At 44.0% G+C, this 18,329-nt stretch overlaps 1 protein-coding gene across 8 annotated transcripts in view; it reads left to right on the top strand.

Moving 5' to 3' along the window:
* The window catches only part of gphna (gephyrin a), a 129,966-nt gene that overhangs the window by 85,024 nt on the left and 26,613 nt on the right, over positions 1-18,329 (top strand). For 4 of the 8 annotated variants that reach the window (XM_071382251.1, XM_071382247.1, XM_071382245.1 and 1 more), the window contains 3 exons: positions 601-642; positions 11,414-11,456; positions 11,616-11,753. In XM_071382251.1, coding sequence (XP_071238352.1) covers positions 601-642; positions 11,414-11,456; positions 11,616-11,753 — 223 coding nt within the window. The remainder of the gene's footprint in view (positions 1-600; positions 643-11,413; positions 11,457-11,615; positions 11,754-18,329) is intronic. The other 4 variants (XM_071382249.1, XM_071382246.1, XM_071382244.1 and 1 more) reach the window with 1 other exon arrangement.

Here is an 18,329-nt window from a genome sequence, read left to right as displayed (position 1 = left end):
GTTTATCATAGCATTAGTCCAGGCATCTTTGGATTGTCTCTATGATGATAGGTCTCTGTCTTGTTGAGATGGAGTAGCCATAGGACAAAACTCATGTCCTACTATAGGTCTTGTTGAGATGGAGTAGCCATATGACAAAACTCATGTCCTACTATAGGTCTTGTTGAGATGGAGTAGCCATATGACAAAACTCATGTCCTACTATAGGTCTTGTTGAGATGGAGTAGCCATAGGACAAAACTCATGTCCTACTATAGGTCTTGTTGAGATGGAGTAGCCATATGACAAAACTCATGTCCTACTATAGGTCTTGTTGAGATGGAGTAGCCATAGGACAAAACTCATGTCCCAGTAGTAGTTTGACATTTGAACTGTGCCCTTCCCTTCCCGCCTTGTATTTAGTGTGAGATGCAATCCTCCAGCCCACTAGGGGCACTATTTTGTCTCTCCTCTCTCTTGCCGACAGCTGCCACTGGCTGCTGTGTTAACCCTTTTCTCTTCTCCCTCCCTTCCCCTCTTCCCCTCTTCCCCTATCTCTCTGATCTCTTCTCCTCCCCCCTTCTCCCTCCCTCTCTCTCTCTCCCACGGCACCGTCCCTAGGCCCGGCTCCCCTCCTGCTCATCCACTTATAGTGTCTCAGAGGTACCTCCGCATGTGTCAATCTACCTGCGTTGCCATGGCAATCACCCCATCACCATCCCGTCCTCTCTTCTATCACTCTTCCTCCGTCAAATACCCTAGTCCCGCCTCCTTAGAGGCCCTTCCACAGTCCTTTCCTCCCTATTTTCTATCCTTCCACCTGTCCCACTCCACTCCTCCCCTCACATCACCTTCCCTCACCTCCTCTCCCCTCCCTCTATCCTTACACCTGCCCCCCTCCTCTCCACTGTCCTCCCCTCAACTCCTCCTCCTCCCCTCCCCTCCCTCTATCCTTCCATCCGCCCCCCTTCTCCCCTACCCTCACTGCAGCACTGTGACCCCCCAAACCTCTCAACCAGACATGCATCTTACTGGTGACCAAAGAGCTTAGAAATCTGGAGATACTCTACACTATTATTTGTTGCGTTGTTGTAAGCTATTTTTTGAGTTTACTGGATAAATGATGTGTGTTTACTGGATAAATGATGTGTGTTTACTGGCTACATGATGTGCGTTTACTGACTAAATGATGTGCGTTTACTGGCTACATGATGTGCGTTTACTGACTAAATGATGTGCGTTTACTGGCTAAATGATGTGCGTTTACTGGCTACATGATGTGTGTTTACTGGCTACATGATGTGCGTTTACTGACTACATGATGTGCGTTTACTGACTAAATGATGTGCGTTTACTGGCTAAATGATGTGCGTTTACTGGCTACATGATGTGTGTTTACTGGCTACATGATGTGCGTTTACTGACTAAATGATGTGCGTTTACTGGCTACATGATGTGTGTTTACTGGCTACATGATGTGCGTTTACTGACTAAATGATGTGCGTTTACTGGCTACATGATGTGTGTTTACTGGCTACATGATGTGTGTTTACTGGCTACATGATGTGCGTTTACTGGCTAAATGATGTGCGTTTACTGACTAAATGATGTGCCTTTACTGGCTACATGATGTGCGTTTACTGACTAAATTATGTGCGTTTACTGGCTAAATGATGTGTGTTTACTGGCTACATGATGTGTGTTTACTGGCTACATGATGTGCGTTTACTGACTACATGATGTGCGTTTACTGACTAAATGATGTGCGTTTACTGGCTAAATGATGCGCGTTTACTGGCTAAATGATGTGCGTTTACTGGCTACATGATGTGCGTTTACTGACTAAATGATGTGCGTTTACTGGCTACATGATGTGTGTTTACTGGCTACATGATGTGCGTTTACTGACTAAATGATGTGTGTTTACTGGCTACATGATGTGTGTTTACTGGCTACATGATGTGTGTTTACTGGCTACATGATGTGCGTTTACTGACTAAATGATGTGCGTTTACTGGCTACATGATGTGCGTTTACTGGCTACATGATGTGTGTTTACTGGCTACATGATGTGTGTTTACTGGCTACATGATGTGTGTTTACTGGCTACATGATGTGTGTTTACTGGCTAAATGATGTGCGTTTGACCCAAGTGTTTATTTTGGAACACTTTTTATTTTATCAACGTCATTATTCATCATTGTTCTATTTATCTTCTTTATCCTTCCCTTGTTCCACAGCCCCTCGTTGTGGTGTGAACTGATGACCTCCTGCTCTTAGCTGGACTATCTGTCACACACAATCACACACAAACAAACAGACACACACAGTCACTCACTCACTCACTCACTCACTCACTCACTCACTCACTCACTCACTCACTCACTCACTCACTCACTCACTCACTCACTTACTCACTCACTCACATTCCTCAGGCTTTAAATATAATCCTGTCTCTCTCTCTCTCTTTTTCTCACACTCATTCCTCAGGCATTACATCTAATCCACTCTCAGAACGATGCTTTTAAAAATCTCCTCCCGTCCTAATCATCACGGTATCATTATAACCATGGTAACCATGACCTTTTGCTTTGTTTGTGTTTAGAAACAGTTTTGGTTTCCTTGCCCTCTGGATTTTCAGATTGAGTCAATAAAAGTGAAATAGTAGAGTCATATCCATGTGGTTCAGTGCGGTTTGAGGTTTCTTTCATATTTGATTTGGCTCCATTTGTTTGGCTAAATGTCTGCAGTCTCCATCTCATACCAGTCCATGCAGGCGTACTTGCTTTGTAGTGTGTTTGGCCAGTGTGTGTCAGGACAATTGGGAATTGGTGGGTAGTGGGCTTGTGTGTGTACGCGTTACCTGTGGTTGTGTGTGTGTTTGAGACATACCTGTGTTTGTGTCTGTGTGAGACATACCTGTGTTTGTGTCTGTGTGAGCCATACCTGTGTTTGTGTCTGCGTGAGCCATACCTGTGTTTGTGTCTGTGTGAGACATACCTGTGTTTGTGTCTGTGTGAGACATACCTGTGTTTGTGTCTGTGTGAGCCATACCTGTGTTTGTGTCTGTGTGAGACATACCTGTGTTTGTGTCTGTGTGAGACATACCTGTGTTTGTGTCTGCGTGAGCCATACCTGTGTTTGTGTCTGTGTGAGACATACATGTGTTTGTGTCTGTGTGAGACATACCTGTGTTTGTGTCTGTGTGAGACATACCTGTGTTTGTGTCTGTGTGAGACATACCTGTGTTTGTGTCTGTGTGAGACATACCTGTGTTTGTGTCTGTGTGAGCCATACCTGTGTTTTTGTGCACTCATGAGCCTAATTTGTATGTGCCATGTTTGGCGTGTGTGTCAGTGTGTGTGTGTGTGTGTGTGTGTGTGGTCCAGGCGAGTGATTGTCCTGTGGCTTTCTCCAGGCTGCACGGAGAGAGTTCAGGGCTCACCTGGATGAGGTCATCACGCTCCGGTCTAGGTACTCTACCTTGGACCAGGTAAATGGTTACACACACACACCACGCTCAGGGCCATCAGCAAGTCTTACTGTCATCTCAGGTCTGTGACAGGCTCACTTTATCACTAGAGGACATGACATATTGTCCTGTTAACACTATTGGAATCCTGGCCCACAGGCGCTGATCGATCCCTCTGATTGGGTAATCTCCTAGTAAGTATTTTTTTGATTGGGCCTGACAGTCACGTCTTTCTTTTAGTCCAAAGGTAATCAGAGTCCTTATTGGCATTCATCAACATGCTGACTCATCTGTTTCTGCTTGACCCTCATCTCATCTTGTGTGTGTGTGTGTGTGTGTGTGTGTGTGTGTGTGTGTGTGTGTGTGTGTGTGTGTGTGTGTGTGTGTGTGTGTGTGTGTGTGTGTGTGTGTGTGTGTGTGTGTGTGTGTGTGTGTGTGTGTGTGTGTGTGTGTGTGTTTTTATGCAGCATCTGGCAAAGCGAAAGAATACTGATCTAATAATATTTCCTTCTGCTTAATTCATTCATTCACTTGTTTATTCATTCAATCCTTCCCTTCTCTGTTTGCCTCACTTTCATTCATGACCTCTGTTGTGGGAGGGAGAGAAAGGGAGGGAGAGAGAGAGAGAGAGAAGGAAGGAGAAAGGGAGGGAGAGGGAGGAGAAAGGGAGGGAGAGAGAGAGAGGAGAAAGGGAGGGAGAGAGAGAGAGGAGAAAGGGAGGGAGAGAGAGGAGGAGAAAGGGAGGGAGAGAGAGAGAGGAGAAAGGGAGGGAGAGCGAGCGAGCGAGAGGAGAAAGGGAGGGAGAGCGAGAGGAGAAAGGGAGGGAGAGCGAGAGGAGAAAGGGAGGGAGAGCGAGAGGAGAAAGGGAGGGAGAGAGAGAGCAGAAAGTGAGGGAGAGAGAGAGCAGAAAGTGAGGGAGAGAGAGAGCAGAAAGTGAGGGAGAGATACAGAGGAGAAAGTGAGGAGAGAGAAAGGAGAAAGGGAGGAGAAAGTGAGAGAGGAGAACGTGAGGGAGAAAGGGGGGAGAGAAGAGGAGAGAAGAGGAAGTTATGGAGAGAGTGCTGGCAGCATCAGCGACCACACAGTGAAGCAAGTCACTATGTTCTTCTGATGGCAGTCCTCCTCTCCTCTTGTCATGTTCTCATGAGCCCGTTGTCATGGTAAAGGCAGTCAAGCCTGCTGTACATAACATATCCCACAGGCAGCTGTGTCTCTGATATTTTCCCTCCAGTCTTGTTGTGTCCTAGCTATTGTGATGACCTCTCATCCGTGTCTGTTGTTTGACTATTGTAATGTCGTTGTTGTTTAGGTTGAGTGCTTAAGGAGGCTGACCTCCTGTCCTACTATTCTTAATGTAGTCCAGAACGTTCATCTCCAGCCTAGGTGGATAGATTCATAGGGAGAGATGCAGAGACGTGTTGTTTAAACTCTTGTGGTTTGGGATGTTTCACAGTAGTATCACAGTAGGCCCATGTTGACAGGATTTCTCAAATCTTCACCTCAAATCACTGCTAGCCTTTGTTACCTGCACGACCATATCCCGCAGCACCTATGGTATTGAGAGTGTACAGACCAGGATGTCAGGCCAGGTCCTTCTACACTGAGCAACAATATAAACAGAACATGTAAGGTGTTGGTCCCATTTTTCATGAAATAAAAGATCCCAGACATTTTCCATACGCACAAAAAGCTGATTTCTCCACAATTTGTTTACATCCCTGGGCTCCCGAGTGGCGCAGCAGTCTAAGGCACTGTATCTCAGTGCTAGAGGCGTCACTACAGACCAGGTTCGATTCCAGGCTGTATCACAACTGGCCGTGATTGGAAGTCCCATAGGGCGGCACAATTGGCCCAGCGTCGTCTGGGTTAGGGTTTGGCCGTGGTAGGCCATCATTGTAAATAAGAATTTGTTGTTCACTGACTTGCCAAGTTAAATGAAGGTTAAAAAGCTGATTAATCTTATGGCTGGGATCCCGTTAACGGGATCGATATGACAACAACCAGTGAAAGTGCAGGGCGCAAAATTCAAAACAACAGAAATCTCAGAATTAAAATTCATCAGATATACAAGTATTTTACACCATTTTAAAGATAAACGTGTTAATCCCACCACAGTGTCCGATTTCAAAAAGGCTTTACGACGAAAGCACAACATATCATTATGTTAGGTCTGCACCTACACACAGAAAAACACAGCCATTTTTCCAGCCAAAGAGAGGAGTCACAAAAAGCAGAAATAGAGATAAAATGAATCACTAACCTTTGATGATCTTCATCAGATGACACTCATAGGACTTCATGTTACACAATACATGTATGTTTTGTTCGATAAAGTTCATATTTATATTAGAGGTCGACCGATTATGATTTTTCAACGCCGATACCGATACCAATTATTGGAGGACCCAAAAAAAACGATACCGATTAATCGGACGATTTTTAAAAATTATTATTTGTAATAATGACAATTACAACAATACTGAATGAACAGTTATTTTAACTTAATATAATACATCAATAAAATCTATTTAGCCTCAAGTAAATAATGAAACATGTTCAATTTGGTTTAAATAATGCAAAAACATTGTGTTGGAGAAGAAAGTAAAAGTGCAATATGTGCCATGTAAGACAGCTAACGTTTAAGTTCCTTGCTCAGAACATGAGAACATATGAAAGCTGGTGGTTCCTTTTAACATGAGTCTTCAATATTCCCAGGTAAGAAGTTTTAGGTTGTAGTTATTATAGGAATTATAGCACTATTTCTCTCTCTACCATTTGTATTTCATATACCTTTGACTATTGGATGTTCTTATAGGCACTTTAGTATTGCCAGTGTAACAGTATAGCTTCCTTCCCTCTCCTCGCCCCTACCTGGGCTCGAACCAGGAACACATCGACAACAGCCACCCTCGAAGCAGTGTTACCCATGCAGAGCAAGGGGAACAACCACTCCAAGTCTGGCAAAACGCACGAAAGTTCTGTTTGAATGAATGCTTACGATCCTGCTGGTGCCTACCATCGCTCAGTCAGACTGCTCTATCAAATCATAGACTTAATTATAACATAATAACACACAGAAATACGAGCCTTAGGTCATGGTCGAATCCGGAAACTATCATCTCGAAAACAAGACGTTTATTCTTTCAGTGAAATACGGAACCGTTCCTTATTTTATCTAACGGGTGGCATCCATAAGTCTAAATATTCCTGTTACATTGCACAACCTTCAATGTTATGTCATAATTACGTAAAATTCTGGCAAATTAGGCGGCCCAAACTGTTGCATATACCCTGACTCTGCTTGCAATGAACGCAAGAGAAGTGACACAATTTCACCTGGTTAATATTGCCTGCTAACCTGGATTTCTTTTAGCTAAATATGCAGGTTTAAAAATATATACTTCTGTGTATTGATTTTAAGAAAGGCATTGATGTTTATGGTTAGGTACACATTGGAGCAACGGCAGTCCTTTTTCGCGAATATGCACGGCATCGATTATATGCAACGCAGGACATGCTAGATAAACTAGTAATATCATCAACCATGTGTAGTTAACTAGTGATTATGATTGATTGATTGATTGTTTTTTATAAGATAAGTTTAATGCTAGCTAGCAACTTACCTTGGCTTACTGCATTCGCGTAACAGGCGTAACGCGAATGTAACAGGAGTGCAATGAGAGGCAGGTGGTTAGAGCGTTGGACTAGTTAACTGTAAGGTTGCAAGATTGAATCCCCGAGCTGACAGGGTAAAAATCTGTCGTTCTGCCCCTGAACAAGGCAGTTAACCCACCGTTCCTAGGCCGTCATTAAAAATAAGAATGTGTTCTTAACTGACTTGCCTAGTTAAATAAAGATTAAATAAAGGTGTAAAAAAAAAAAATAATGTATTCGGCCAAATTGGTGTCCAAAAATACAGATTTCCGATTGTTATGAAAACTTGAAATCGGCCCTAATTAATCGGCCCTAATTAATCGGCCCTAATTAATCGGCCCTAATTAATCGGCCGACCTCTAATTTATATCCAAAAATCTCTGTTTACATAGGCACGTTATGTTTTCAGTAATGTTTTCTCCAAAACATCCGGTGATTTTGCAGAGAGCCACATCAATTTACAGAAATACTCATAATAAACATTGATAAAAGATACAAGTATTACACATGGAACTTTAGATAAACTTCTCCTTAATGCAAATGTTGTGTCAGATTTCAAAAAAACTTTACGGAAAAAGCACACCGTGCTATAATCTGAGTACAGCGCTCAGAGCCCAAACAAGCCATGAAGATATCCGCCATGTTGTGGAGTCAACAGATGTCAGAATAGCATTATAAATATTCACTTACCTTTGATGATCTTCATCAGAATGCACTCCCAGGAATCCCAGTTCCACAATAAATGTTTGATTTGTTCCATAAAGTCCATAATTTATGTCCAAATACTTTCTTTTTGTTCGCGCGTTCAGTACACAATCCAAACTCACGACGCGCGGGCAAGTCCAATGCGAAAGTTCAGACGAAAGTCATATTACAGTTCGTAGAAACATGTCATACGAAGTATAGAATCAATCTTTAATAATGTTCCAACCGGAGAATTCCTTTGTCTTCAGAAATGCAATGGAACGCAAGCTAACTCTCTCACGTGAACGCGCGCCTGGTCATGGCACTCTGCCAGACCCATGACTCAAAGAGCCCTCATTCCCCCCTCCTTCACAGTAGAAGCATCAAACAAGGTTCTAAAGACTGGTGACATTTAGTGGAAGCCTTAGGAAGTGCAATATGACCAATATCCCACTGTATATTCGATAGGCGATGAGTTGAAAACCTACAAACCTCAGATTTCCCACTTCCTGGTTGGATTTTTTCTCAGGTTTATGCCTGCCATATGAGTTCTGTTATACTCACAGACATCATTGAAACAGTTCTAGAAACTTCAGAGGGTTTTCTATCCAAATCTACTAATAATATGCATATATTTGCAACTGGGACTGAGTAGCAGGCAGTTTACTCTGGGCACCTTATTCATCCAAGCTACTCAATACTGCCCCCAGCCATAAGAAGTTAAACAGTATGATTATTACACAAGTGCAATTGTGCTGGGAACAATGAAGGCCACTCTAAAATGTGCAATTTTGTCACACGTGTCAAGTTTTGAGGGAGCGTGCAGTTGGCATGCTGACAGTAGGAATGTCCACCAGAGTTGTTGCCAGAGAATTGAATGTTCATTTCTCTACCATAAGCCAACTCCAACACTGTTTTAGATAATTTGGCAGTATGTCCAACCGGCCTCATAACTGCAGAACACGTGTGTGGGTGAGCAGTTTGCTGATGTCAACGTTGTGAATAGAGTGCCCCATGGGGCTATGGTATAGGCGGCCATAAGCTACGGGCAGTGGACACAATTGCATTTTATCGATGGCAATTTGAATGCACAGAGATTCCGTGATGAGATCCTGAGGCCCATTGTCGTGCCATTCCTCCGCCACCATCACCTCATGTTTCAGCACGATAATGCACTGACCCATATTGCAAGGATCTGTACACAATTCCTGGAACCTGAAAATGTCCCTGTTCTTCCATGGTATGCATACTCAGCAGACATGTCACCCACTGAGCATGTTTGGGATGCTTTGAATCGACGTGTGAGGCAGCGGTTTCCAGTTCCCAGATACTGACTGGTTTTCTGATCCACACCTCTACCTTTTTATTAAGGTATCTGTGACCAACAGATGCATATCAGATGCATGTCAGAACTGCTCAATGTGGTATTGTTCATCTGTGTTAAGCTCAGTAACACTGTTACACAACATCATGCCAGCTGCTGTTGATCCGTTCTCCTTTGCCCCGTTCTCTGTATTCTCTCGTTCTTTTCTTCACTTCATCTCCTACCTCGCTTTTAACCTCTGGTACGGCTGTTCACTTGTCAACGACCTCTTGTCCAGTCATAGATCTTTGTTTCATTGAACTCTGGTGGGTTACCTATTAAAATGTTCATGTTGATAACTTCTCGCTATACTCCTGTCTCCTAGCATTCCTCTACTCTGCCTGTCTGTTGTAAACCTCTTGACTCTGTGCTGCTCTGTCCATACGTTACTGTACTGTAGCTCCACTCTAGGATGGGGCTCAACAAGGACCACAGAGGCCATAGCAGGACCTACGACTCGCGAGTAACTACCTCTCCCTCTCTCTCTCTATCTCTCTCTCTCAATCTATCACTCTCTCTTTCAGTTGCATTCTATGTATTCTTGTAACATACATGTTCTCCTTTGAGAAGCTGTATGGTGTGCTGGTGGATTCTGGGGATTTTCAGTTCCGGTCCGTTCTCTAGTCGTCTTTTTCTCTCTGCTCATCCTCCGTTCTTTTTTCCATTTAGATGCCATGTATCCTCCGTTCTTTTTGCCATTTAGATGCCGTGTAATCCTCCGTTCTTTTCTCCATTTAGATGCCGTGTATCCTCAGTTTTTTTCGCCATGTAGATGCCGTGTGTCCTGCGTTCTTTTCTCCATTTAGATGCCATGTATCCTCCGTTCTTTTCTCAATTTAGATGCCGTGTATCCTCCGTTCTTTTCTCCATTTAGATGCCGTGTAATCCTCCGTTCTTTTCTCCATTTAGATGCCGTGTATCCTCCGTTCTTTTCTCCATTTAGATGCCGTGTATCCTCCGTTCTTTTCTCCATTTAGATGCCGTGTAATCCTCCGTTCTTTTCTCCATTTAGATGCCGTGTAATCCTCCGTTCTTTTCTCCATTTAGATGCCGTGTAATCCTCCGTTCTTTTCTCCATTTAGATGCCGTGTATCCTCCGTTCTTTTCTCCATTTAGATGCCATGTATCCTCCGTTCTTTTCTCCATTTAGATGCCGTGTAATCCTCCGTTCTTTTCTCCATTTAGATGCCGTGTAATCCTCCGTTCTTTTCTCCATTTAGATGCCGTGTATCCTCCGTTCTTTTCTCCATTTAGATGCCGTGTATCCTCCGTTCTTTTCTCCATTTAGATGCCGTGTATCCTCCGTTCTTTTCTCCATTTAGATGCCGTGTATCCTCCGTTCTTTTCTCCATTTAGATGCCGTGTATCCTCCGTTCTTTTCTCCATTTAGATGCCGTGTATTCCTGTTTCTGACTGTGTTGGTGTGTCAGTAGTGCTGGTCCTTTTTGATTTGTGGTTGGTTAGTTGGTTGTTTGATCTTGGTCATACTGTATGTACTGCAGTAGAGAGGATCTCATACTGTCTGTTGCACCAGACCCTAGCTAGCCCTTGTGCCACTGTCCCCCTAGGCCAGGGGCTTGGGTGTCAGAGGTTCCAGCTAGGGGTTCCTACATACTTTGGGGCGACAGGTAGCCTAGTGGTTAGAGCGTTGGACTAGTAACCGAAAGGTTGCTAGATCGAATCCCTGAGCTGACAAGGTAAAAAAATATGTTGTTCTTCCTCTGAACAAGGCAGTTAACCCACTGTTCCTAGGCCATCATTGAAAATAAGAATTTGTTCTTAACTGACTTGCCTAGTTTAATAAAGGTAAATAAATAAATAATACTGCGGTGTTATATGCACCTGGGGGGACAGTGGCACATGGATTAGGACAGCCTTACTACTGAGATGTGAAGTGAATTACACCTCCAAAACCAACTGTAAGCCAAGCCTGAAACCCTAGGACCTAACCTCACCCTTACCATCCCCACCTCCCTTCCTCCTACCCCATACACATGCTCTGCTCGGCCACACTAAACCACTATCCTTGGCTTGAGATCCTCATCTTATCTATTATTAATTACCATTCATGTTCTGAAGATTGTTTGATTGTGGTTGTCTTTATGTTCTGCATTAGTAGCTGGATGTGTAGATGGCCATTCCAATCTGTTGGAGCCAGTGTGTGGAATGATTTGATCCTATTCCTATTGTGGTTTCACCTCAACCATGTCTTTCTCTCTTCTTCCTCCATTTCTTCTTTCTCTATATCTATCTGTCTGTAGGTCCAGTCACGGTGTGGCAGCAAAGAGAACATCCTGAGAGCTAGTAAGTTATTTTATTGAGAGTTTTCTCTGTGGCTGTGTGAGAGAGGGAGTGAGAGTGTGTGTGTACGCTCACATGCGTGTTTGTGTGAATGTGAAAGGCGACTATTCTCTACGTCACACTCCTCCTGTCTTTCTCTCTCTCTCTCTCTCTGTCCATCAGGTCACAGTGCAGTGGACATCACCAAGGTGGCCCGCCGGCACCGCATGTCTCCCTTCCCCCTCACCTCCATGGATAAGGCCTTCATCACTGTACTGGAGATGACCCCTGTGCTCGGCACTGAGATCATCAACTACAGAGGTGGGTCAGAAAGATAGACTGACTGACAGAAAGAGAGATAGAGGGACAGACAGAAAGATAGACTGACTGACAGAAAGAGAGATAGAGGGACAGACAGAAAGATAGACTGACTGACAGAAAGCTCAGTCATACCCGCGTCACTGGACACGCCTTCCTTTCAACCCCTAACATCAGTCATACTGGGCCTTCACTACTGTCTGTAGTTCACTACTGTCTGTCTCTCTGTCTGTAGTACTGTATGTATGTATGTCTGTAGTACTGTCTGTCTGTCTGTTTGTAGTACTGTTTGTCTGTCTCTGTCTGTAGTACTGTATGTCTGTCTATAAGTCTGAAGTTCTGTCTGTTTGTCTATCAGTCTGTAGTACTGTCTGTCGGTCTGTCTGTCTGTAGTGATGTCTGTATGTCTGTCTATCAGTCTGTCTGTCTGTCTGTCTCATATGCGTGGTGAGCCCATGATGTTTCTGTTCCTACAGCTGTTCCACCTGACCCAGATGCTCTCCATTCCACCCTGTCTATCGGTCTGTCTGAGTCCCCGCCTACCTACCTGCCTGTTTTCATCTCTTGTTGGCTTGATGATTGTTTATTGATTGCACACGACTCTTGATTGTTGCGTAGCTAGCCAATTAACAGCACACACCACCTAACCATCCAAACCTTTGGGCAAGGGAGTCCCCCAGACCCCACATTGATGGTCCAGGTATTGACTTCACATAGGTCAACTTCAGGTGCTTAGGCTGCTTGTTTACACCAAGTGAGCTGTAGTCTATAAAGACATACTTGCCAGTACATTTTACACCATAAATAGATGTCTGTAAACTAGCTTCAGATAGCATTAGCCTAGTGGTTAGAGCATTGGACTAGTAACCGAAAGGTTGCTAGATCAAATCCCGAGCTGACAAGGAAGAAATCTGTCGTTCTGCCCCTGAACAAGGCAGTTAACCCACTGTTCTTAGGCCGTCAGTGTAAATAAGAATTTGTTCTTAACTGACTTGCCTAGTTTAATAAAGGTTCAATTTTAAAAAATGGCTTTCTAGAATAGGGAACATTATCATACATAACATTATCATGGCTCTCTAGAATAGGGAACATTATCATACATAACATTATCATGGCTCTCTAGAATATGGAACATTATCATACATAACAGTATCATGGCTCTCTAGAATAGGGAACATTATCATACATAACATTATCATGGCTCTCTAGAATAGGGAACATTATCATACATAACATGATCATGGCTCTCCAGAATAGGGAACATTATCATACATAACATTATCATGGCTCTCTAGAATAGGGAACATTATCATACATAACATTATCATGGCTCTCTAGAATAGGGAACATTATCATACATAACATTGTCATGGCTCTCTAGAAGAGGGAACAGTATCATACATAACATGATCATGGCTCTCTAGAATAGGGAACATTATCATACATAACAGTATCATGGCTCTCTAGAATAGGGAACATTATCATACATAACATTATCATGGCTCTCTAAAATAGGGAACATTATCATACATAACAGTTTTATGGCTCTCTAGAATAGGGAACATTATCACCCATACATAAGTCCAGAATGATAACCAGGTCCATAATGTATTTCTGTCTCCATCCAACTTGTTCTTTTCTCTGCCAACACTGACTGAGAGCAGTGTCTTGTCCTTTGCATATTGAATGACTATCATGGCCAAATTCCCCTTGCTGCCTCCAGTGTGTTACTGTTGGGTATATTTATGGCTTCTGTTCTGTGTCTGTGGCTTCTGTTCTGTGTCTGTGGCTTCTGTTCTGTGCCCGTGTCTTCTGTTCTGTGTCTGTGGCTTCTGTTCTGTGTCTATGTGTTCTGTTCTGTGTCTATGTGTGTGTGGCTTCTGTTCTGTGTCTATGTGTTCTGTTCTGTGTCTATGTGTTCTGTCCTGTGTCTATGTGTTCTGTCCTGTGTCTGTGTTCTGTCCTGTGTCTATGTGTTCTGTCCTGTGTCTATGTGTTCTGTTCTGTGTCTATGTGTTCTGTCCTGTTTCTATGTGTTCTGTGTCTATGTGTCTGTGGCTTCTGTTCTGTGTCTATGTGTTCTGTTCTGTGTCTATGTGTTCTGTCCTGTGTCTATGTGTTCTGTCCTGTGTCTATGTGTTCTGTCCTGTGTCTATGTGTTCTGTCCTGTTTCTATGTGTTCTGTGTCTATGTGTCTGTGGCTTCTGTTCTGTGTCTATGTGTTCTGTTCTGTGTCTATGTGTTCTGTCCTGTGTCTATGTGTTCTGTCCTGTGTCTATGTGTTCTGTCCTGTGTCTATGTGTTCTGTCCTGTTTCTATGTGTTCTGTGTCTATTTGTCTGTGGCTTCTGTTCTGTGTCTATGTGTTCTGTTCTGTGTCTATGTGTTCTGTCCTGTGTCTATGTGTTCTGTCCTGTGTCTATGTGTTCTGTTCTGTGTCTATGTGTTCTGTCCTGTGTCTATGTGTTCTGTCCTGTGTCTATGTGTTCTGTCCTGTGTCTATGTGTTCTGTCCTGTGTCTATGTGTTCTGTTCTGTGTCTATGTGTTCTGTCCTGTGTCTATGTGTTCTGTTCTGTGTCTATGTGTCTGTGGCTTCTGTTCTGTGTCTATGTGTTCTGTCCTGTGTCTATGTGTTCTGTCCTGTGTCTATGTGTTCTGTCCTGTGTCTATGTGTTCTGTCCTGTGTCTATGTGTTCTGTTCTGTTCTGTGTCAGTAGAAGGGGGTGTACAGTGCTACAGTATGGCTGGCTAGTGCCTTCGGAAAGTATTCAGACCCCTTGACTTTTTCCACATTTTGTTGAGTTACAGCCTTATTCTAAATTGTATTAAATAAATAAATCATCTCAGCAATCTACACACAATACCCCAAAATGAGAAACGCAAATGTATTAAAAATAAAAAGCAGATACCTTATTTACATAATTATTCAGACGCTTTGCTATGAGACTCGAAATTGAGTTCAGGTGCATCTTGTTTCCATTGGTCATCCTTGAGATGTTTCTACAACTTGATTGGAGTCCACCTGTGGTAAATCCAATTGATTGGACATGATTTGAAAGGGCACACACCTCTCTATATAAGGTCTCACAGTTGACAGTGCATGTCAGATCAAAAACCAAGCCATGAGGTTGAAGGAATTGTCTGTAGAGCTCCGAGACAGGATTGTGTCGAGGCACAGATCTGGGGAAGGGTGCCAAAACATTTCTGCAGCATTGAAGGTCCCCAAGAACACAGTGGCCTCCGTCATTCTTAAATTGAAGAAGTTTGGAGCCACCAAGACTCTTCCTAGAGCTGGCCGCCCGGCCAAACTGAGCAATCGGGGGAGAAGCCCCTTGGTCAGGGAGGTGACCAAGAACCTGATGGTCACTCTGACAGAGTTCTAGAGTTCCTCTTTGGAGATGGGAGAACCTTCCAGAAGGACAACCATCACTGCAGCACTCCACCAACCAGGTCTTTATGGTAGAGTGGCCAGACAGAAGCCACTCCTCAGTAAATGACAGCCCGCTTGGAGTTTGCCAAAAGGCAACTAAAGACCCTCTGGTCTGATGAAATCAAGATTGAACTCTTTGGCCTGGATGCCAAACATCACATCTGGTAGAGACCTGGCACCATCCCTATGGTGAAGCATGGTGGTGGCAGCATCATGCTGTGGGGATGTTTTTCAGCAGCATGAACTGGGAGACTAGTCAGGATCGAGGGAAAGATGAAAGGAGCAATGTACAGAGAGAGCCTTGATGAAAACCTCCTCCAGAGCGCTCAGGACCTCAGACTGGGGCGAAGGTTCACCTTCCAACAGGACAACGACCCTAAGCACACAGCCTAGACAACGCAGGCGTGGCTTCAGGACAAGTCTCCGAATATCCTTGAGAGGCCCAGCCAGAACCTGGACTTGAACCCGATCGAACATCTCTGGAGAGACCTGAAAATAGCTGTGCGGCAACGCTCCCCATCCAACCTGACAGAGCTTGAGAGGATCTGCAGAGAAGAAAGGGAGAAACTCTCCAAACACAGGTGTGCCAAGCTTGTAGCGTCGTTCTCAAGAAGACTCGATGCTGTCAAAGGTGCTTCAACAAAGTACTTGAGTAAAGGGTATGAATACTTATGTAAATGTTATATTTCAGTTTTTTATGTTTTATAAATTAGCTACGTTTCTAAAAACCTGTTTTTGCTTTGTCATTATGGGGTATTGTATGATTGATGAGGGAAATTTAGTCAATTTTAGAATATGGCTGTAAAGTAACAAAAAGTGGAAAAAGTCAAAGGGTCTGAATACTTTCCAAAGGCACTGTATTGGGGGTGGTTGAGGAAATGTAGAACGTGTATAATCAACGACAACAGACCCTAACCTGCGCAGCCCCCGGCAGACCTCGGTGGAGCAGACTCCGTTAAGCCCGTTTGGCCCCTGACTGTAAAAAGCCCCCTTTATCTCTGCCACAGCCACAAGAGGAGCGCCAAAGCAGGAGAGGAGAGCCGGGGGCTTGGCTGGGGTCCTGGGTGCCAATCATGTTAATGCCTCCTCCTCCCTGCCACCCTGGCATCACACAGGTCAATGATGTCATTGGTGACGTCATGGGTGATGCCATGCCTCCCTCCTCTCCAACTCGACACCACCACCCCACTGAAAACAAAGCAAAAAAACACCACCACCCCACTGAAAACAAAGCAAAAAAACAACACCACCCCACTGAAAACAAAACAATACAACTTCACCACCCCACTGAAAACAAAACAATACAACTTCACCGCCCCACTGAAAACAAAACAATACAACTTCACCGCCCCACTGAAAACAAAACAATACAACTTCACCACCCCACTGAAAACAAAACAATACAACTTCACCACCCCACTGAAAACAAAACAATACAACTTCACCGCCCCACTGAAAACAAAACAATACAACTTCACCACCCCACTGAAAACAAAACAATACAACTTCACCGCCCCAGTGTCTTGGGGATACACAACCAGGGGACACAGGAGGGGCTCCAGTGTCCTGTCTCTTCACTCCACCTGGTCAGTTCACCTCCTGACCGCTAAGGGGCGATAGAAGACCTCAGGCCTGGCCCATGGGCTGCTACTGTTACTAGTCCATTGCTATTGAATCTGTTGCATGACCTGGCTTCTAGCATCACCCTGGCTGCTCATCCATTGTTCTTTACAAATGCTGTTTTGAATTACAAAGAACACTGAAGAAGGCTGTGAAGCTGAAATGTCTGTGTATTCTATCCCAGATGCAGTGAAAATATTCCCAAAAATGGAATAATGAAGTAACCTTTATGCAAAGTTTTTGGGAGTGCGAACCCATTACACCTTTTTGTTTGTGTGAATTGGCGGGTTTACGCCCCAGCCAAGCTTCTGGGAGAGCGCCATAGTTCTCTTTTTGATTTGCTAGCAACACCCACCCACTATCCTCCTCCTCATATTACATTAGTAGTCTACATTTATGGAGGAAGTTTCACCCTGATGTCCTTAGCAGTTCAGTCCATGCCCAGTTCCTGCACCATGTTAGAAGAACTCAGAAGGAGTTTGTAATGTAAACATTTATGTAAATGATTATTGAACAGCACACACCTCTTAACCACCTCCCAACCATCCAAACCTTTTGGGCAAATCCCCTAGACCTCACATTGATGGGTCCAGGTTTTGACTTCACATAGGCCAACTTCAGGTGCTTAGAGACATAGTTCTCGCTTTCTCTCTTTCTCCCTCTCATTCGCTCTCTTTATCTTTCTCTCTGTCGGCCATGAGAGGTGTGAGTGACCCAGTTCTGGGAGCGTTGGCTGTGTTGTCATGTTCCATTCTCCGTCATCTGCTTATGCCACATCCGCCTGGCGCCGGGACGCAGTCCGACACGGGAGGCAGCCAACCAATCAGGCTTGAGCGAGCAAGGGGCAGGAAGGAACAAACACTCTTTGTGACAGGGACACTTACCTCACTAACGTAACAAAAAAACACATTCAGGGAGGTGACAATACAATAATTCACTTAACGGCCAGGTCGCAGTTGTAAATGAGAACTTGTTCTCAACTGGCTTACCTGGTTAAATAAAGGTGAAATATTTTTTTTTTAAACCAAAGGTCTTCAAAGTGACAATTTGACCTCACCAGTAGACTTACTGTATGACCCTGATCAACAGTTGTTGTAGGTCGCCTGGGGTGGTCTAGCAGTTTGAATCCCACCCACTGCCGTTTCTCCCAACTTTTCTGTCACTCTTTAACTGGTCTCTGAAAGAAAACATTGGGTGTAGGGTGTGTGGATACAGTTGAGCATCACTCACACAGTGAGCTAGTGCATCGCAATGAGCCATACGCTCTCTGAGACCAACCCAACGTAAATATGGGCAATAGTGTACTGTCACCGCTGGTCACATGCTGTTCACACTTTCCGATGGCAGTTAAGTTGTGGACTCGGGTTACTTTGCAAAGTGCTATTTTGTCTTGCTGGTTAATATAACGTTCAAATGAACACCTAAAAGATCGATGGGCCCGTAGAGCGATGAAAGAGATTGGCTATACATTTTAAACTGAATTGAAAAGGTGGAGGCTGTGTGTGTGTAGCAGAATGGTGTCGTAAGAA

Source organism: Salvelinus alpinus, chromosome 34 (genome assembly GCF_045679555.1).
Source record: "Salvelinus alpinus chromosome 34, SLU_Salpinus.1, whole genome shotgun sequence".
Taxonomy (NCBI): domain Eukaryota; kingdom Metazoa; phylum Chordata; class Actinopteri; order Salmoniformes; family Salmonidae; genus Salvelinus; species Salvelinus alpinus.
Note: the sequence above shows the minus strand (reverse complement) of the source record. Positions and strands in the feature narration are given on the sequence as shown.